The sequence below is a fragment of the Nerophis ophidion genome, linkage group LG09 (assembly GCF_033978795.1).
Source record: "Nerophis ophidion isolate RoL-2023_Sa linkage group LG09, RoL_Noph_v1.0, whole genome shotgun sequence".
Taxonomy (NCBI): Eukaryota; Metazoa; Chordata; class Actinopteri; order Syngnathiformes; family Syngnathidae; genus Nerophis; species Nerophis ophidion.
This window is the reverse complement of record NC_084619.1, coordinates 58,384,863-58,407,362: the sequence shown is the minus strand read 5'-3', so window position 1 is coordinate 58,407,362 and position 22,500 is coordinate 58,384,863. Positions and strand designations below refer to the sequence as shown.

The 22,500-nt window shown below is 40.9% G+C and overlaps 1 protein-coding gene across 1 annotated transcript in view; it reads right to left on the bottom strand.

Moving 5' to 3' along the window:
• LOC133559513 (galectin-related protein B-like) overlaps positions 1–22,500 on the bottom strand; it is a 43,326-nt gene that overhangs the window by 13,132 nt on the left and 7,694 nt on the right. The window contains exons 3-4 of the mRNA XM_061911347.1: positions 21,355–21,443; positions 8,089–8,275 (exon numbers count right to left, since the gene is read on the bottom strand). Of these exons, the coding sequence (XP_061767331.1) occupies positions 8,089–8,275; positions 21,355–21,443 (276 nt within the window). The remainder of the gene's footprint in view (positions 1–8,088; positions 8,276–21,354; positions 21,444–22,500) is intronic.

The following is a 22,500-nucleotide window of genomic DNA, read 5'->3' as shown; positions in this document are numbered from 1 at the left end:
AAAAAATATTATATGGCTCTTACGGAAACACTTTTTAAAATATTTGGCTTGTATGGCTCTCTCAGCCAAAAAGGTTCCCGACCCTGTTGTATCGCAACAATAGGCAGTGGGCCAACAAATTTCAGTCTGCGGGCCATAACTGCCCCCCTAGGCCGCACCTTGGAGAGCCCTGCCCTAGATAGTTGCAGACTAGACCATATCGTCACTAGATGCGCCTGCACAAGGTAACAGGAAGTAAGTCGTATGCGCTCATCACTTGAGAATTATTAGAGCAGAATGTGGACTCAGTCCTCGGGTCACATGACGAAGACATCATGCATACATTATGTGCAGCTGACACACACTTGCACAAACAGTCGATATCACTACCAAATGAGACGAGGCCGACTCAGGCATTTCCTGTTTGTCTCCCAGAGGAGCAGTGCAGGAATATTTGCGACATGACTGGCATGGCTTGCAGACTGTGTCGTCCACAGCAGGGCGACGAATAACAATTAGTTCATGTCAGGCTGGCAACCGGGCGCTACTCATGTTATTTGGGCTGGGGCACGCAAGCCATGTTTTTCCAAAGACCGCTTTGAGGTCTTTTGACCAACTAAGACTATGTTAACGCTGCAGGCCAAAATGGACCAAATCACATTTATCCCACTGCAAGTCTGATCTTCATCAGACTCCAGCATAAACGCGCAAAGGCCCCGATGTGTCCACAATGTCCCTTGCATGCTCTGTTCGATAAAATGACAACAAATTAATTTGCCGAATTCGGTAAATGACGTACTTTTTCACCGGCATTGATCAGTCGATGGCTCTCGACAAGACACTTTGTGTTTCTCCCCCCCTTCCTTCCGCTCAACTGGGATCAAATGTTATCAAAAAGGGCCCCTTTCGTCGGAAAACCACCACGTGACCCAGTTTGTGCTCCACAATCTCACAGTACATGTTGGAATGCCTCTTTCTCCTCGATGAACCACAGATTGCCTGTGCCGGTAGCACTCATGTACGCACTTATCTTGCCAGGAGGTTGATTTGTGTCTGTATTGGATTTACCGTATTTCCTTGAATTGCCACCGGGGCACTAATTCATTTAAACCCTATTCTCACGCCTGCGCTTACCAAAGGCATGCGGTAAAAGTAGGCATGCGCTAATTATTTTAAAACCTCTTCTCCCTCCGGCACTTACTAAAGGCATGCAGGAAAAATTTGAGTGTGATGTAAGCTTGGACCTTAAATCCTACCGAATAGCTCTTAATCTTCTTCCCTTTATGCGATTTCAAATTACCGATATTGAAATCAGCCTCCTACATTTTGAAAATGACAGGGGAAGTGTGACGAGTTTGACCAGGCGGTAATACTAAGCATGCGCTAATTATTTTGCAAAGCGAGTTTGACCCGGCAGTAATTCAAGGCAGGCGCATACTATATGCCCTGCGGCAATTCAAGGAAAACTGAATTTTTGCATTTAAATTTTATGAATTGGATTATTTTTTACATCAAATTATGCTGACAATTTAATATATAAATAATGGGTACATAAAAAGTGTGTGTACATTTTCAATGTAAAAAAAATTCCATGCATAACAATTCAGCGTAAAACATTTTGGTGTCCAAAAAAAAGTGTATAAAATTTCTGTGAAAAAAAACATGTATAAAAATTCAGTGTAAAAAAAAATATGTAGTGTATACAAATTCAGAGCAAAAAAAATAAAAATCAGTTTATAAAAATTCATCGAAAAATAAGTGTATAGAAATTCAGTGAAAAAAGATTCAGTGTAAAAAAACCAGTTTAAAGTCAGTATATAACATATTTAGTTTATAAATATTCAGAGAAAATAAATTCAGTTTATAAAAATTCAGTGAAAATAAATTGTGTATAAAAACCTAGTAAAAGATTTAGTGTAAAAAAAAAATCAGTTTATAAAAAGTCAGTCTTATAAAAAGTCATATTTAGTGTACAAAAATTCAGTGAACATTTTTTTTTTGCGTAAAAAAAAAAAGTGTATAAAAAATCAGTGTAAACAATTTAGTTAAACAACCCGAAAAAGGGACAAGTGGTAGAAAATGGATGGATGGAAACTTAGTTCATAAAAAGTTAGTGTAAATAAAATGTATGAATAGAAATTTAGTGGAAAAAAAATGTGCCTAAAAATTCAGTGAAAAAAGATTGTGTAAAAAAAATTTGGTTTATAAAAAGTCAGTGTAAAACAAACTTTGGGTAAAAAAATTCATTGAGAAAAATGTTGCGTGAAAGAAAAAAAAGTGTACAAAAATTCAGTGTAAAATGTGTAAAATAATTCACTTGAAAAAAAATCAGTGTAAAAATTCAGAGCCAAAAAAATTCAGCTTATAAAAATTCAGTGAAAAAAGATTCAGTGAAAAAAGATTGTGTAAATTTTTTTTTAAAAATCAGTAAAAAAAAAGTGTGCATAAAAATTCAGTGAAAAATTTTTCCATACAACTTCAGTGAAAAAAATTGTGTATAAAAATCTAGTGAAAGAAGATTCAGTGTAAAAAAATTCAGTTCATAAAAAGTCAGTCTCATAAAAAGTCATACTTTAGTGTATAAAAATTCAGTTAAAAAAATGTTTGCGTAAAAAAATAGTGTAAAAAAAATTCAGTGTAAAGAATTTACTTTAAAAATAATTTAGTTCATAAAAGTCAGTGTAAAAAACGTGTATAGAAATTGTGAGAAAAAAAATGTGCGTACAAATTCAATGAAAAAAGATTCAGCGTAAAAAAATATTTTTATAAAAAGTCAGTGTAAAACACATTTTTCAGTGGGAAAAAATGTTGTGTAAAAAAAAAAAAAAGTCTACAAAAATTCAGTGCAAAAATGTGTAAATGAAATTCACTTGATAAGACAGTGTAAAAAAATGTAGTGTATACAAATTCAGCGCAGAAATAAATTCAAGACCCATCCATCCATTTTTTACTGCTTATTCCCTTTTGGGGTCGCTGGTGCCTATCTCAGCCACAATCGGGCGGAAGGCGGCATACACCCTGGACAAGTCACCACCTCATCGCAGAAATTCAAGACCCAATTTTGGTAATTTAAGACCTGAGCACCTAATTTGCTGGTTCTGACACAGGATTGATTACTTCAGTCCTAATTCACTGGAAGTGAGTCTTGAGTTTTGAAGCATTTCTGTACTTTTTTATTTTTTTTTACATCTTTTACACCATACATTTTAAAACACTGAATTTTAACAAACAGAATTTTTAAACATGCAGATTTTGCTCACTATTTTGCTCACAAAATGAAATTGTCAGCATAATTCAGTGTCAAAATAAAAGCTTTGGTAATAAATACACAAATAAACACCCATAGCTGTGTATCAATGAGTTTTCAGTGGATACAAGTACTGTACTGCATTCCTAGCTGCAGCTCCGGTGGAAAACTGTGCCAACAAGAGCTTTTCTTCCAGCTGCCTCTGCCATGTACACCATTGCTTTGCTTAAGAACAAAAATCCCTAAAATGCAGCTGCAAAACAGCAGCGCCCCGACAGGAAACCTCAACACATTTGGATGTAGCGTAGCGGCTCCAAAGGTTTTGCAGTCCAGTTGCTTTGCAGGGACCACAATTTTCTACAGGCTGGTGTCGATGGGCTTGTGTGACTACGCCGCTGCATGTTGTGTTGAAAAGAACACAACAATGGACAAGCGGTCATTTTCTAAATTTAAGCGTCGATCGGAACCTCACTGGACGGTCAAACGTAAACTGGCGTGGCATTTGACTGAGCGCAGACCTCCGCCAAGGCTAAACAATAACATAGTAGTGCTGGATGACAATGGCAAAAATAATTAATCGCGATTATATTTGATTGATGCAATATTATTTTGATTGCTTCAAACGTGCTTTCTCAAGATTCTAAGAACAATACTGTCATATTGAGGAAAAAATCTAATTTTTACGTTTGCAAACCTTACAAAAGCACATGTTCCAAGTAAAACTCACAAAGATACATTAATACAGCCAATTTTAGACATCTTTCAAGTTTGGTTTAGGAGTTATTCTTTTAACTAATAATTTTTTCAAATGTGTTTTCAAGATTATAAGTACAATACTGTAATATTGACAAAAAAAATTTTTTGCGGTTTTTGCAAACCTTACAAAAGCACATGTTCCAAGTAGAACTCACAAAGATACATTAACACGGCCAAATTTAGACATAATCAATTTAAGGTTTAGGAATTATCCTTGAAATAACTTATTGCTTCAAACACATTTTCTCGAGAATCTAAAAACATTACTGTCATATTAAGGAAAAAAAATAATTTTTGCATTTGCAAACCTTACAAAAGCACATGTTCCAAGTAGAACTCAAAGATACATTAATGCAGCCAAATTTAAACATATTTCATGTAAGGTTTAGAGTTTTCCTTTAAACAACCTTTTATTGTTTCAAAAGCGTTTTGTCAGAATTTTAAGAACAATACTGTAATATTGACGAAAAATCTAATTTTGTTTGTTTGCAAACCTTACAAAAGCACATGTTCCAAGTAGAACTCACAAAGATACGTTTATACGGCCAAATTTAGACATCTTTCAAAGTTTGGTTTAGAAGTTATCCTTGAAACAACATTGTAATGCTTCAAACCCGTTTTCTTGAGATTCTAAGAACAATACAGTCATATTGAGGAAAAAAACTATTTTTCGCGTTTGCAAACCTTAGAAAAGCACATGTTCCAAGTAGAAATCACAAATATACATAAACACAGCCAAATTTAGACATAATTCATTTAAGGTTTAGGAATTATCCTTGAAATAGCTTGTTATTGCTTCAAACACATTTTCTCGAGAATCTAAGAACATTACTGTCATATTAAGGGAAAAAAAATTTTTTTGCATTTGCAAACCTTACAAAAGCACATGTTCCAAGTAGAACTCACAAAGATACGTTGAAACGGCCAAATTTAGACATCTTTCATGTTTGGTTTAGGAGTTATCCTTGAAAAAACACTGTAATGCTTCAAACGCGTTTTCTTAAGATTCTAAGAACAATACAGTAATATTGAGGAAAAAAACTATTTTTCGCGTTTGCAAACCTTACAAAAGCACATGTTCCAAGTAGAAATCACAAATATACATTAACACGGCCAAATTTAGACATAATCAATTTAAGGTTTAGGAATTATCCTTGAAATAACTTATTGCTTCAAACACATTTTCTCGAGAATCTAAGAACATTACTGTCATATTAAGGGAAAAAAATTATTTTTGCATTTGCAAACCTTACAAAAGCACATGTTCCAAGTAGAACTCAAAGATACATTAATGCAACCAAATTTAAACATATTTCATGTAAGGTTTAGAGTTTTCCTTTAAACAACCTTTTATTGTTTCAAAAGCGTTTTGTCAGAATTTTAAGAACAATACCGTAATATTGAGGAAAAATCTAATTTTATTCGTTTGCAAACCTTACAAACGCACATGTTCCAAGTAGAACTCACAAAGATACGTTGATACGGCCAAATTTAGACATCTTTCATGTTTGGTTTAGGAGTTATCCTTGAAAAAACACTGTAATGCTTCAAACGCGTTTTCTTGAGAGTCTAAGAACAATACAGTCATATTGAGGAAAAAAACTATTTTTCGCGTTTGCAAACCTTAGAAAAGCACATGTTCCAAGTAGAAATCACAAATATACATTAACACAGCCAAATTTAGACATAATTCATTTAAGGTTTAGGAATTATCCTTGAAATAACTTGTTATTGCTTCAAACACATTTTCTGGAGAATCTAAGAACATTACTGTCATATTGAGGAAAAATCAAATTTTTGCATTTCCAAACCTTACAGAAGCACATGTTCCAAGTAGAACTCAAAGATACATTAATGCAGCCAAATTTAAACATATTTCATGTAAGGTTTAGAGTTTTCCTTTGAACAACCTTTTATTGTTTCAAAAGTGTTTTGTCAGAATTCTAAGAACAATACTGTAATATTGAGGAAAAATCTAATTTTATTTGTTTCCAAACCTTAGAAAAGCACATGTTCCAAGTAGAACTCACAAAGATACCTTAATACGGCCAAATTTAGACATCTTTCATGTTTGGTTTAGGAGTTATCCTTGAAACAACATTGTAATGCTTCAAACGCGTTTTCTTGAGATTCTAAGAACAATACAGTCATATTGAGGAAAAAAACTTTTTCGCGTTTGCAAACCTTAGAAAAGCACATGTTACAAGTAGAAACTCACAAATATCCATTAACACGGCCCAATTTAGACATAATTCATTTAAAGTTTAGGAATTATCCTTGAAATAACTATTTATTGCTTCAAACCCATTTTCTCGAGATTCTCAGAGCAAAACTGTCATATTGAGGAAAAATCTAATTTTTGCATTTCCAAACCTTACAGAAGCACATGTTCCAAGTAGAACTCAAAGATACATTAATGCAGCCAAATTTAAACATATTTCATGTAAGGTTTAGAGTTTTCCTTTGAACAACCTTTTATTGTTTCAAAAGCGTTTTGTCAGAATTCTAAGAACAATACCGTATTATTGAGGAAAAATCTAATTTTATTCGTTTGCAAACCTTACAAAAGCACATGTTCCAAGTAGAAATCACAAAGATACCTTAATACGGCCAAATTTAGACATCTTTCATGTTTGGTTTAGGAGTTATCCTTGAAACAACATTGTAATGCTTCAAACGCGTTTTCTTGAGATTCTAAGAACAATACGGTCATATTGAGGAAAAAAACTTTTTCGCGTTTGCAAACCTTACAAAAGCACATGTTCCAAGTAGAAATCACAAAGATACGTTAATACGGCCAAATTTAGACATCTTTCATGTTTGGTTTAGGTGTTATCCTTGTAACAATATTGTATTGCTTCAAACGCGTTTTCTTGAGAGTCTAAGAACAACATTGTCATAGAGGAAAAAATATATTTTTCGCATTTGCAAACCTTACAAAAGCACATGTTCCAAGTAGAACTCACAAAGATACATTAACACGGCCAAATTTAGACATATTTCATGTTTGAATTAGGAGTTATCCTTGTAACAACTTTTTATTGCTTCAAAGTCATTTTCTTGAGATTCTAAAAACAATACTGTCATAATTAGGGGAAAATAGTATTTTTTGGTTTGCAAAACTTGCAAAAGCACATGTTCCAAGTAAAAGTCACTAAGATAACCGCGATTATTTTTGATTGATAAAATATTATTTGGATTGCTTCAAACGTGCTTTCTCAAGATTCTAAGAACAATACTGTTATATTGAGGAAAAAAATCAAATTTTTGCGTTTGCAAACCTTACATAAGCACATGTTCGAAGTAAAACTCACAAATATATGGTGTTCTTGGGATACTACTCAGTATTCTTCTTCCTCCAAACACGATACAGCAGAGGATTGGGAGAATGTCATGTGGTCAGATGAAACCAAAATACAACTTTTTGGTATAAACTCAACTCGTCCTGTTTGGAGGAAGAAGAATACTGAGTTGCATCCCAAGAACACCATAACTATTGTGAAACATGGGGGTGGAAACATCATGCTTTGGGGCTGTTTTTCTGCTAAGGGGACAGGACGATTGATCCGTGTTAAGGGAAAGAATGAATGGGGCCATGTATCGTGAGATTTTGAGCCCAAACCTATCAGTGAGAGCTTTGAATGGTTGACCAAATACTTATTTTCCACTATAATTTACAAATAAATTATCTAAAATTCCTACAATGTGAATTCCTGGATTTTTTTTTCACATTCTGTCTCTCACAGTTGAAGTGTACCTATGATGAAAATTACAGACCTCTGTCATCATTTTAAGTGGGAGAACTTGCACAATCAGTGGCTGACTAAATACTTTTTTGCCCCACTGTAGATATTAACAATACATTTTATAATAGTTTGACAAAATAACAACTAAAAGTGACGCAATTTAGGAGTCTGTTTTGAAATGTTCCTACTATCATTTATATGCCAAATAAAATATTGTGATTTAGATTTAAGGCCACATCGCCCACCCCTAATCCACAGCTTTATCCAGATTTGCACCGAACTGAAAGCGTTCTTCAGCTGAGCGACAACTAGAGGTGCTTGTTGGAGGTACTCCATCATGGCGGAAAGAAGGCTTTTTACCCTGAAAGGCTGATCGGGGATGAAGGGGAAGTAGGCGGTGGAGGCCTCCTCCTGGGTCCACTTCCCGGCGATGCGAGCGCCGCGTAGGAACTGCCGGTCCGAGAAGCGGGCGGTGAGCTTCAGGGCCACGTCGTACGCCGGAGCCTCCTTGTCCAAGTCCCGTCCGCACGTCAGGCTCACGTCGAAGCTGAGGGAGGGAAGACGGAGCGGTTGCCAGATGTTTGACACGTGTCCAGAAGCAAATCTGGCATGATTAGTCAAATGAGTCACGCAGCATCCTCCACCCCGCAGCAATGTTTACACACACACACCGAAATAGCGTTCTAAAAAGGGTGCAGCTTTAACCCTACATGGGCAAAAGTACTGGGACAGAATTGGGGGTTGTGCTACATTCAAGACTGCTGGGAAAAGTCAGCGAAGCCTTAAAGATGTGACCTCAAAATATTTTATTTCAACAAAAAAACATGACTGGCGATGTAGAAAAAACACTAAAGGGAGCTATCAGGTTTAACTCAAACCTGTACGGATTGATTAACTCAGGGTTGTCCAAAATATGAACCGGGGGCAACAGCACATGTTTTAACAGTCCAACAAAAATAATTAAAAGGTTGAAAAAAAAAAAAAAGGGCATGCAGGGGAAATGCATTGACAAAAAGTTGCATTGTTGACTGGAGACAATAGACATAGCTTAAAAAAAAAAAAAAATCATGAGTGATATATTTAAGGCTTTCACATCAAATTTTTAATTTTGAAATATTTCTTGCGGAAAATATTGAATGTTTTGTGTTTTCCATAAAATAAAACTGAGTTTTCTACGACTAAAAGGGCATAAAACAAACAACAAAAAACCCTCATTAAAAATAATAAAAACATAAAATATAATCTGAAGTCAATGCATTGAAAGTAAAAAATATAATAATGTATGTCTTATTTAATACTTTAATGAGCGGGGCCCTGGGAATATTAGTGGGATTTTTTTTTAACTGTCATTGTTTAAAAAATAATGAATCAAAATCAATGTTGTTAAGAATCATTGACCTATTTAAGGATCCAAAAACTTCACAATAAATATTCCACTTTGGAAATTGAGGGGGGGGAATATTGCATATTCTGTTTTTGCTAGAAAAAACTAAGTTTTCTTCAACAAAAAGGGCACAAAACAATGAAAAAAAAAAAAGAATTACAACTGATAGATTTGAAGTTGATGTACAGATCTAACTGTCCAAAAATTATCACATGACTTATTTTTAACATTTTTATGACGGACCCTTACGGGTCCCCGACACTAAACTTGAGGTAAGCCCTAATGGTATATGTATGTATGTATATATGTATGTATATGTATGTATATGTATATATATATATATATATATATATATATATATATATATATATATATATATATATATATATATATATATATATATATAGTTGCGGCATAAAACAAAAACACCCTTATTAAAAATAATAAACATAATATAATCAGAAGTTTTATGCATTGAAAGTAAAAAAAATAAAAAATAAAAATTATATATATAACAATAATAATGTATGGCTTATTTAATACTTTTACAAGCGGGACCCTTTTGGATCCCTGAGAATATTAGGATTTTTTTTAAACTGTCACTGATTTAAAAATAATAATGAATTAAAATCAATGTTGTTTTGAATCATTCACCTATTTAATGATCCAAAAACTTCACATTAAATATTCCACTATGTAGTGGACTCTCCTATTTCTGGGGCTGAGGTCGCTGAGGTAGTTAAAAAGCTCCTCGGCGGCAAGGCCCCGGGGGTGGATGAGATCCGCCCGGAGTTCCTTAAGGCTCTGGATGCTGTGGGGCTGTCTTGGTTGACAAGACTCTGCAGCATCGCGTGGACATCGGGGGCGGTACCTCTGGATTGGCAGACCGGGGTGGTGGTCCCTCTCTTTAAGAAGGGGGACCGGAGGGTGTGTTCCAACTATCGTGGGATCACACTCCTCAGCCTTCCCGGTAAGGTTTATTCAGGTGTACTGGAGAGGAGGCTACGTCGGATAGTCGAACCTCGGATTCAGGAGGAACAGTGTGGTTTTCGTCCTGGTCGTGGAACTGTGGACCAGCTCTATACTCTCGGCAGGGTTCTTGAGGGTGCATGGGAGTTTGCCCAACCAGTCTACATGTGTTTTGTGGACTTGGAGAAGGCATTCGACCGTGTCCCTCGGGAAGTCCTGTGGGGAGTGCTCAGAGAGTATGGGGTATCGGACTGTCTTATTGTGGCAGTCCGCTCCCTGTATGATCAGTGTCAGAGCTTGGTCCGCATTGTTGGCAGCAAGTCGGACACGTTTCCAGTGAGGGTTGGACTCCGCCAAGGCTGTCCTTTGTCACCGATTCTGTTCATAACTTTTATGGACAGAATTTCTAGGCGCAGCCAAGGCGTTGAGGGGTTCCGGTTTGGTGTCCACGGGATTAGGTCTCTGCTTTTTGCAGATGATGTGGTCCTGATAGCTTCATCTGGCCGGGATCTTCAGCTCTCACTGGATCGGTTCGCAGCCGAGTGTGAAGCGACCGGAATGAGAATCAGCACCTCCAAGTCCGAGTCCATGGTTCTCGCCCGGAAAAGGGTGGAGTGCCATCTCCGGGTTGGGGAGGAGACCCTGCCCCAAGTGGAGGAGTTCAAGTACCTAGGAGTCTTGTTCACGAGTGGGGGAAGAGTGGATCGTGAGATCGACAGGCGGATCGGTGCGGCGTCTTCAGTAATGCGGACGTTGTACCGATCCGTTGTGGTGAAGAAGGAGCTGCGCCGGAAGGCAAAGCTCTCAATTTACCGGTCGATCTACGTTCCCATCCTCACCTATGGTCATGAGCTTTGGGTCATGACCGAAAGGATAAGATCACGGGTACAAGCGGCCGAAATGAGTTTCCTCCGCCGGGTGGCGGGGCTCTCCCTTAGAGATAGGGTGAGAAGCTCTGCCATCCGGGAGGAGCTCAACGTAAAGCCGCTGCTCCTCCACATCGAGAGGAGCCAGATGAGGTGGTTCGGGCATCTGGTCAGGATGCCACCCGAACCCCTCACTAGGGATGTGTTTAGGGCACGTCCAGCTGGTAGGAGGCCACGGGGAAGACCCTGGACACGTTGGGAAGACTATGTCTCCCGGCTGGCCTGGGAACGCCTCGGGATCCCCCGGGAAGAGCTAGACGAAGTGGCTGGAGATAGGGAAGTCTGGGCTTCCCTGCTTAGGCTGCTGCCCCCGCGACCCGACCTCGGATAAGCGGAAGATGATGGATGGATGGATGGATGGATTCCACTATGGAAATTTGAGGGGAATATTGCATATTCTGTGTTTTTGCTAGAAAAAACTAAGTTTTCGTCAACAAAAAGGGCATAAAACATATTTTTTTTTAAAAAGGATTACAACTGATAGATCTGAAGTTGATGTAGAGATCTAACTGTCCAAAAATTATCACATGACTTATTTTTAACATTTTAATGACAGACCCTTATGGGTCCCCGACACTAAACTTGAGGGAAGTCCTAATGGTGTATATATATATATATATATATATATATATATATAGTTGCGGCATAAAACAAACACCCTTATTAAAAATAATAAACATAATATAATCAGAAGTTTTATGCATTGAAAGTAAAAAAATAAAAAAAATAAAATAAAAATTATATATATATATATATATATATATAACAATAATAATGTACGGCTTATTTGATACTTTTACGAGCGGGAACCTTTTGGATCCCTGGGAATATTAGGATTTTTTTTAAACTGTCACTGATTTAAAAATAATAATGAATTAAAATCAATGTTATGAATCATTGACCTATTTAAGGATCCAAAAACTTCACATTAAATATTCCACTTTGGAAATTTGAGGGGAATATAGCATAAAAGGGCATAAAACATATATTTTTTAAAAAGGCTTACAACTGATAGATCTGAGGTTGATGTAGGGATCTAGCTGTCCAAAACTTATCACATGACTTATTTTTAACATTTTTATGACGGACCCTTCTGGGTCCCCGAGACTAAACTTGAGGGAAGCCCTAATGGTTTAAAAAAAAAAAATTATTATATATATATATATATATATATATATATATATATATATATATATATATATATATATATATATATATATATATTTATTTATTTTTTTTTGTTGTTGTTGTCCTTCCATCCATCATCTTCCGCTTATCCGAGGTCGGGTCGCGGGGGCAGCCGCCTAAGCAGGGAAGCACAGACTTCCCTGTCACCAGCCACTTCGTCTAGCTCTTCCCGGGGCATCCCGAGGCGTTCCCAGGCCAGCTGGGAGACATAGTCTTCCCAACGTGTCCTGGGTCTTCCCCGTGGCCTCCTACCGGCTGGACGTGCCCTAAACACCTCCCTAGGGAGGCGTTCGGGTGGCATCCTGACCAGATGCCCGAACCACCTCATCTGGCTCCTCTCGATGTGGAGGAGCAGCGGCTTTACTTTGAGTTCCTCAAGGATATCCAAGATGGCGGCGCCCGGACGGGCTGCGCACTCGAGGAGCTCCTGCTAAAGATGGAACATTTGGCAGAAATACCGGACAATTCCACAAACTTAATGGCTGGCTCACATCGTGGTCACTCCGTGATCACGTACGACCGCCAGACACTTCTGGATGTGGACACATCGGGCCGTTTTGGACCGATAGACACTTGCGTGCTAGACTTGCTAACTAGCACGGGAATACATCGGCGGCTACATCCAGCGGCCTGTGAAGCAGGGGAGTCTAGTAGCAGCGGGGGCCGTCTACGGAGCAGACGCCAGCGGTGTGATCGGAAACGCGGATGCCGAGCGGGGCTAAAAACAAAGCAGAAGGCTAATCCCCACAGAACACCACTTTCCTCCATCCCGAAGACGGATTTAGATGGAAAATGCGAGACTACTGGTCTGGGTAAGGAGTCTGTTAAATTAGAACACGTTTTTTCTGCTTTGAGTGTTTCAGAGTTGGACATGTGTTTTACTGAGGTGGCTAACTATGATGCGTGCAGTTTATCAAAGCAACAATCAAACAATCGGAAAATTCCTGTCGTATCAATTCCTAGATATGGTCGTAACTATACTAAATGCACTGGGCATAATAAACACAACATTATTAATATTGCTACTACGGATAATTTGATCAAAAACTCCCTAAAACAGCCCACTACCTATAATATAGGTTTTTTAAACATAAGATCATTGTCTCCTAAAACGTTGTTAGTTAATGATATTATCAGAGACAACAATCTTAACGTCATCGGTCTCAGCGAAACCTGGCTTAAACCAAACGACTTTTTTGCGCTAAATGAGGCATGTCCTCCTAACTTTACACATGCGCATATTGCCCGTCCGCTCAAAAGGGGTGGGGGGGTTGCACTAATATACAACGAAAACTTTAACCTTAGTCCTAACATAAATAATAAATATAAATCGTTTGAGGTGCTTACTATGAGGTCTGTCACACCGCTGCCTCTACACCTGGCTGTTATCTACCGCCCCCCAGGGCCCTATTCGGACTTTATTAATGAATTCTCAGAGTTCGTTGCTGATCTAGTGACACACGCCGATAATATAATCATAATGGGGGACTTTAATATCCATATGAATACCCCATCGGACCCACCGTGCGTAGCGCTCCAGACTGTAATTGATAGCTGTGGTCTCACACAAATAATAAATGAACCCACGCATCGCAACGGTAATACGATAGACCTAGTGCTTGTCAGGGGCATCAACGTTTCCAAAGTTACGATACTCCCGTATACTAAAGTATTGTCTGATCATTACCTTATAAAATTCGAGGTTCAGACGCATGTTCGTCAAACTAATAATAATAATAACTGCTATAGCAGCCGCAACATTAATACAGCCACAACGACAACTCTTGCTGACCTACTGCCCTCGGTAATGGCACCATTCCCAAAGTATGTGGGCTCTATTGATAACCTCACTAACAACTTTAACGACGCCCTGCGCGAAACCATTGATAACATAGCACCGCTAAAGTTAAAAAAGGCTCCAAAAAAGCGCACCCCGTGGTTTACAGAAGACACTAGAGCTCAGAAATTATTATGTAGAAAGCTGGAACGCAAATGGCGCACGACTAAACTTGAGGTGCACCATCAAGCATGGAGTGATGGTTTAATAACTTATAAACGCATGCTTACCTTAGCTAAAGCCAAATATTACTCAAATCTCATCCACCGTAATAAAAACGATCCTAAATTTTTGTTTAGTACGGTAGCATCGCTAACCCAACAAGGGACTCCTTCCAGTAGCTCAACCCACTCAGCTGATGACTTTATGCAATTCTTTAGTAAGAAAATTGAAGTCATTAGAAAGGAGATTAAAGACAATGCGTCCCAGCTACAACGGGGTTCTATTAACACTGACACGATTGTATATACGGCGGATACTGCCCTCCAAAATACTTTCTCTCGTTTTGAGGAAATAACATTAGAGGAATTGTTACAACGTGTAAATGGAATAAAACAGACAACATGTTTACTTGACCCTCTTCCTGGGAAACTGATCAAGGAGCTCTTTGTATTATTAGGTCCATCAGTGCTAAATATTATAAACTTATCACTCTCCTCGGGCACTGTTCCCCTAGCATTCAAAAAAGCGGTTATTCATCCTCTTCTTAAAAGACCTAACCTCGATCCTGACCTCATGGTAAACTACCGACCGGTGTCTCACCTTCCCTTTATTTCAAAAATCCTTGAAAAAATTGTTGCGGAGCAGTTAAATGAACACTTAGCGTCTAACAATCTATGTGAAACCTTTCAATCCGGTTTCAGGGCAAATCACTCCACGGAGACAGCCCTCGCAAAAATGACTAATGATCTATTGCTAACGATGGATTCTGATGCGTCATCTATGTTGCTGCTCCTCGATCTTAGCGCTGCTTTCGATACCGTCGATCATAATATTTTATTAGAACGTATCAAAACACGAATTGGTATGTCAGACTTAGCCCTGTCTTGGTTTAACTCTTATCTTACTGATAGGATGCAGTGTGTCTCCCATAACAATGTGACCTCGGACTACGTTAAGGTAACGTGTGGAGTTCCCCAGGGTTCGGTCCTTGGCCCTGCACTCTTCAGCATCTACATGCTGCCGCTAGGTGACATCATACGCAAATACGGTATTAGCTTTCACTGTTATGCTGATGACACCCAACTCTACATGCCCCTAAAGCTGACCAACACGCCGGATTGTAGTCAGCTGGAGGCGTGTCTTAATGAAATTAAACAATGGATGTCCGCTAACTTTTTGCAACTCAACGCCAAAAAAACGGAAATGCTGATTATCGGTCCTGCTAGACACCGAACTCTATTTAATAATACAACTCTAACATTTGACAACCAAACAATTAAACAAGGCGACACGGTAAAGAATCTGGGTGTTATCTTCGACCCAACTCTCTCCTTTGAGGCACACATTAAAAGCGTTACTAAAACGGCCTTCTTTCATCTCCGTAATATCGCTAAAATTCGCTCCATTCTGTCCACTAAAGACGCTGAGATCATTATCCATGCGTTTGTTACGTCTCGCCTCGACTACTGTAACATATTATTTTCGGGTCTCCCCATGTCTAGCATTAAAAGATTACAGTTGGTACAAAATGCGGCTGCTAGACTTTTGACAAGAACAAGAAAGTTTGATCACATTACGCCTGTACTGGCTCACCTGCACTGGCTTCCTGTGCACTTAAGATGTGACTTTAAGGTTTTACTACTTACGTATAAAATACTACACGGTCTAGCTCCATCTTATCTTGCCGATTGTATTGTACCATATGTCCCGGCAAGAAATCTGCGTTCAAAGGACTCCGGCTTATTAGTGATTCCCAAAGCCCAAAAAAAGTCTGCGGGCTATAGAGCATTTTCCGTTCGGGCTCCAGTACTCTGGAATGCCCTCCCGGTAACAGTTCGCGATGCCACCTCAGTAGAAGCATTTAAGTCTCACCTTAAAACTCATTTGTATACTCTAGCCTTTAAATAGACTCCCTTTTTAGACCAGTTGATCTGCCGTTTCTTTTCTTTTTCTTCTATGTCCCACTCTCCCGTGTGGAGGGGGTCCGGTCCGATCCGGTGGCCATGTACTGCTCGCCTGTGTATCGGCTGGGGACATCTCTGCGCTGCTGGTCCGCCTACGCTTGGGATGGTTTCCTGCTGGCTCCGCTGTGAACGGGACTCTCGCTGCTGTGTCTTGGATCCTCTTTGGACTGGACTCTCGCGACTGTGTTGTATCCATTGTGGATTGAACTTTCACAGTATCATGTTAGATCCGCTCGACATCCATTGCTTTCCTCCTCTCTAAGGTTCTCATAGTCATCATTGTCACCGACGTCCCACTGGGTCATTATTGTCACCAATGTCCCACTGGGTGTGAGTTTTCCTACCGAGGATGTCGTGGTGGTTTGTGCAGCCCTTTGAGACACTAGTGATTTAGGGCTATATAAGTAAACATTGATTGATTGATTGAAGGATGGCAAAGCTTCTCACCCTATCTCTAAGGGAGAGTCCCGCCACCCGGCGGAGGAAACTCATTTCGGCCGCTTGTACCAGTGATCTTATCCTTTTGGTCATGACCCAAAGCTCATGACCATAGGTGAGGATGGGAACGTAGATCGATCGGTAAATTGAGAGCTTTGCCTTCCGGCTCAGCTCCTTCTTCCCCACAACGGATCGATACAACGTTTGCATTACTGAAGACGCCGCACCGATCCGCCTGTCGATCTCACGATCCACTCTTCCCCCACTCGTGAACAAGACTCCTAGGTACTTGAACTCCTCCACTTGGGGAAGGGTCTCCTCCCCAACCCGGAGATGTCACTCTACCCTTTTCCGGGAGAGAACCATGGACTCGGACTTGGAGGTGCTGATTCTCATTCCGGTCGCTTCACACTCGGCTGCGAACCGATCCAGCGAGAGCTGAAGATCCCGGCCAGATGAAGCCATCAGGACCACATCATCTGCAAAAAGCAGAGACCCAATCCCGCGGCCACCAAACCGGAACCCCTCAACGCCTTGGCTGCGCCTAGAAATTCTGTCCATAAAAGTTATGAACAGAATCGGTGACAAAGGACAGCCTTGGCGGAGTCCAACCCTCACTGGAAACGTGTCCTACTTACTGCCAGCAATGCGGACCAAGCTCTGGCACTGATCATACAGGGAGCGGACCGCCACAACAAGACAGTCCAGTACCCCATATTCTCTGAGCACTCCCCACAGGACTTCCCGAGGGACACGGTCGAATGCCTTCTCCAAGTCCACAAAGCACATGTAGACTGGTTGGGCAAACTCCCATCCACCCTCAAGAACCCTGCCGAGAGTATAGAGCTGGTCCACAGTTCCACGACCAGGACGAAAACCACACTGTTCCTCCTGGATCCGAGGTTCGACTATCCGGCGAAGCCTCCTCTCCAGTACACCTGAATAAACCTTACCGGGAAGGCTGAGGAGTGTGATCCCACGATAGTTGGAACACACCCTCCGGTCCCCCTTCTTAAAGAGAGGGACCACCACCCCGGTCTGCCAATCCAGGGGTACCGCCCCCGATGTCCACGCGATGCTGCAGAGTCTTGTCAACCAAGACAGCCCCACAGCATCCAGAGCCTTAAGGAACTCCGGGCGGATCTCATCCACCCCCGGGGCCTTGCCGCCGAGAAGCTTTTTGACTACCTCAGCAACCTCATCCCCACAAATAGGAGAGTCCACCACAGATTCCCCAGGCACCGCTTCCTCAAAGGAAGACGTGTTGGTGGGATTGAGGAGGTCTTCGAAGTATTCCTTCCACCGATCCACAACATCCGCAGTCGAAGTCAGCAGAACACCATCCGCACCATACACGGTGTTGATAGTGCACTGCTTCCCCTTCCTGAGGCGGCGTATGGTGGTCCAGAATCGCTTCGCAGCCGTCCGGAAGTCGTTTTCCATGGCTTCCCCGAACTCTTCCCATGTACGAGTTTTTGCCTCCGCGACCGCTAAAGCTGCACACCGCTTGGCCCGTCGGTACCCGTCCACTGCCTCCGGAGTCCTATGAGCCAAAAGAACCCGATAGGACTCCTTCTTCAGCTTGACGGCATCCCTCACCGCTGGTGTCCACCAACGGGTTCTGGGATTACCGCCACGACAGGCGCCAACAACCTTGCGGCCACAGCTCCAATCAGCTGCCTCGTCAATAGAGGTTCGGAACATAGTCCACTCGGACTCAATGTCCCGCACCTCCCTCGTGACATGTTCAAAGTTCTCCCGGAAGTGTGAATTGAAACTTTCTCTGACAGGAGACTCTGCCAGACGTTCCCAGCAGACCCTTACAATGCGCTTGGGCCTGCCAGGTCTGTCCAGCATCCTCCCACACCATCGCAGCCAACTCACCACCAGGTGGTGATCGGTAGAAAGCGCCGCCCCTCTCTTCACCCGAGTGTCCAAAACATGAGGCCGCAAATCCGATGACACAACTACAAAGTCGATCATGGAACTGCGGCCTAGGGTGTCCCGGTGCCAAGTGCACATATGGACACCCTTATGTTTGAACATGGTGTTTGTTATGGACAATCCGTGATGAGCACTAAAGTCCAATAACAAAACACCACTCGGGTTTAGATCCGGGCGACCATTCTTCCCAATCACACCTCTCCAGGTTTCACTGTCGTTGCCAACATGAGCGTTGAAGTCCCCCAGTAGGACAAGGGAATCACCCGGGGGAGCACTTTCCAGTACTCCCTCGAGTGTACCCACAAAGGGTGGGTACTCTGAACTGCTGTTTGGTGCATAAGCACAAACAACAGTCAGGACCCGTCCCCCCACCCGAATGCGGAGGGAAGCTACCCTCTCGTCCACTGGGTTGAAGTCCAACATGCAGGCTTTGAGCCGGGGGGCAACGAGAATTGCCACCCCAGCCCGTCGCCTCTCACTGCCGGCAACGCCAGAGTGGAAGAGAGTCCAGTCCCTCTCGAGAGAACTGGTTCCAGAGCCCTTACTGTGCGTCGAGGTGAGTCCGACTATATCCAGCCGGAACTTCTCTACCTCGCGCACTAGCTCAGGCTCTTTCCCCCCCAGTGAGGTGACGTTCCACGTCCCAAGAGCTAGCTTCTGTAGCCGAGGATCGGACCGCCAAGTGCCCTGCCTTCGGCTGTCGCCCAGCTCACAATGCACCCGACCTCTATGGCCCCTCCTATGGAGTGGTGAGCCCATTGGAGGGATGACCCACGTTGCCTCTTGCTGTGCTCGGCCGGGCCCCATGGGGACAGGCCCGACCACCAGGCGCTCGCCATCGTGCCCCAACTCCGGGCCTGGCTCCAGAGCGGGGCCCCGGTGACCCGCGTCCGGGCAAGGGAAATCTGAGTTCATTTGTTGTAATTCCATAGAAGTCTTTGAGCTGCTCTTTGTCTGATCACTCACCTAGGACCTGATTGTCTTGGGAGACCCTACCAGGGGGCATGAAAGCCCCCAGACAACATAGCTCCTAGGATCATTGGGACACGCAAACTCCTCTACCACGGTAAGGTAGCAGCTCAGAGTTGTTGTTGTAGTTTTAAAAATGAAATTGATATTAAAATGGACCTGCATACATTGAATTTTCAGTGGAAACGGTCAAAAAACAATAAATAATCAAAATCACTGTCATGCATTATTGACCTATTTAAGGTTCAAAATACTTTGCATTCCACCCCTTAATTTTTTTAGAAAAAAAATTAAGGGGTGGTATATTGCATAAACTGTTTTCGCCAGAAAAAAAAACATGGTTTTCTTTAGCAATATATTAAATCTGATATAAATCTGAAGTTGATCTACAGATTTATGTGTTCAAAAAAATGTATATATTAAAGTACCAATGACTGTCACACGCACACTAGGTGTGGTGAAATATGACTTATTTTTAACATCTTTACAACTGAAACCCTGCCCAAACTTGAGTTAAGCTCTAAAATATAACTAAAACATTTTTTTTTTATTAATCTTTTTTCATTTTTACACATCTCTGAAGAGGTCAAATAGGGCAGCGCTAATTAAATTAATTTATTAATAATAAATGACTTATTTTCAACACTTTAATGACTGAGACCCTTTTGGGTCCCTGGGACCAAACGTGATGAGAGCCCTAAAAGAAAAAAATCTATATATTGTACTAGTTTTGAAAATGAAAAATACTAAAATGGCCCCTGTGAATTGATTTTTCAGTGGGCGGCCCTCAGTGGAAACTGTCTTAGCTCAAATAATAATGAATCAAAATCAATGGTATGCTTTATTGACCTACTTTAAAAAAAAATGGGGGGTGCGGGAAATATTGCATTTCGTCTTTTTGACATTAAAAGAAATGTTTTATTCAACTAAAGGGGCATACAACATTTTTAAAAACACTATTAAAACAAATTTTGTGAATCAACTTCAGATTTACCGTATTTCCTTGAATTGCCGCAGGGCATATAGTAAGCGCCTACCTTGAATTACTGCCGGGTCGAACTCGTGACGTCACGAGTGACACTTCCCCTGTCATCATTTTCAAAATGGAGGAGGCTGATTTCAATACCGGTAATTTGAAATCACATAAAGGGAAGAAGATTAAGAGCTATTCAGTAGGATTTAAGGTCCAAGCTTACATCACACTTACATTTTTACTACATGCCTTTGGTAAGTGCCGGAGTGAGAAGAGGTTTTAAAACAATTAGCGCATGCTAACTTTTACCGCATGCCTTTGGTAAGCGCAGGAGTGAGAAGAGGTTTTAAATTAATTAGCGCCCCGGCGGCAATTCAAGGAAATACGGTATTTAACATGGGAATTATTTTCAAACATGTTTATGACTGAGACTCTTCTGGAACCCCGGCCAGGACTATATACTACAATACTATGTATTGGTTTTGAAAATTAAAAAAATATCAAAATGGCCCCACACGCATTGATTTTTCAGTGTTTTGAAGACCCCTGGATCGTCCCAGCCCTTCTGTCCATGCAGTGCGTTCACATGTGGTGGAGCCAACATGATGAAGTCATGGGGCGGTTCCATGGAGGAACTTTCCATGTAGGGTCAGGTCACACCCAGACGAGTCGCTGGACTTCTTTTTTTTTTTTCCCCTCCCTTAGGAGGGAACGCCCTGTCTTTGCATACCTAAGAAGCCACCACTGATGTGGCGGCCCCTGCAATTATTCAGTGAGTCCTGGGGGCGGTTTCAGGGGCTCAAGTATGACAACAAAAGCTTTTATCTTTGTACAAAAAAAAAAAAAAAAAAAAAAGGTGATGACAATCTCACCTGTCCGGCTCCAGGTCCACAATACCCATCACTATGATCTTCTTCCCGGGCCTCATGCCGCCCCTGATGCGTCCGCTGAAAGGCACCGTCTGCACAAAAGCGTAACATCCTTATCAGGGGTGTCCAAACTTTTTCCCACTGATGCTGTGATTTTGCCACACAAAATCACAGCATCCAGTTTGATATTTCCCATTTTCACAAACAAGACAATAAAAAAAAAAAATGTTTTTCCACTTTTAGGGCTCTCATCAAGTTTAGTCCCAGGGACCCAAAAGGGTCTCAGTCATAAAAATGTTGAAAATAAATTCATTCATTTACTACCGCTTGTCCCTTTTGGGGTTGCGGGGGGTGCTGGAGCCTGGACAAGTCGCTACCTCATCACAGGGCCATCATATATTATTCATTTTCTTATCGAACACATAAACCTCAAGATCGGGGGTCAGCAACCCGCGGCTCTTTAGAAAATGGAAAAAGATTAATAAATAACAAATTTTATGTTCTAAAATATTTTCTGTAAAAGAACAAACATTACACAAACCTTCCGAATTGTTCGAAATCTCCTTGTTTGTATTAAACATGATTCTCTGATGAGAGTATTTTGCAAGAACCGTTTTGTCCTACTAATTTCAGCGATCCTCGAACTCATCGTGGTTTGTTTACATGTACAGATTTCTCCGTGTTTTATGCCACTCCTCCTTTGTCGCAATTTGTCAACCTATCGTTTTATGCTGTACGTAAATGCACAAAGGTGAGCTTTGTTGATTTTATTGATATGCTGGAGTGCTTATCAGGCATGGTTGGTCAATCCGTGACTGCAAACTAATCGACTCTTTACCGTGAATTGATTAACGTGGCTTCGGACTTAAACAAGTTCGAAAAACTTATTCAGGTGTTACCGTTTAGTGGTCAATTGTATGGAATATGTACTGTACTGTGCAATCTACGAATAAAAGTTTAAATGAAAAAAAAAAAATCAATTGATGCTAACATGCTATTCAGGCTAGCTGTATGTACATATTGAATCATTATGCTTCATTTGTAGGTATATTTGAGCTCAATTAAATTTCCTTTACGTATGTCCGCTATGTATTTCATTTATATTTGCATGTCTCATGACACATTATCTGTATGTAATATTGGCTGCCT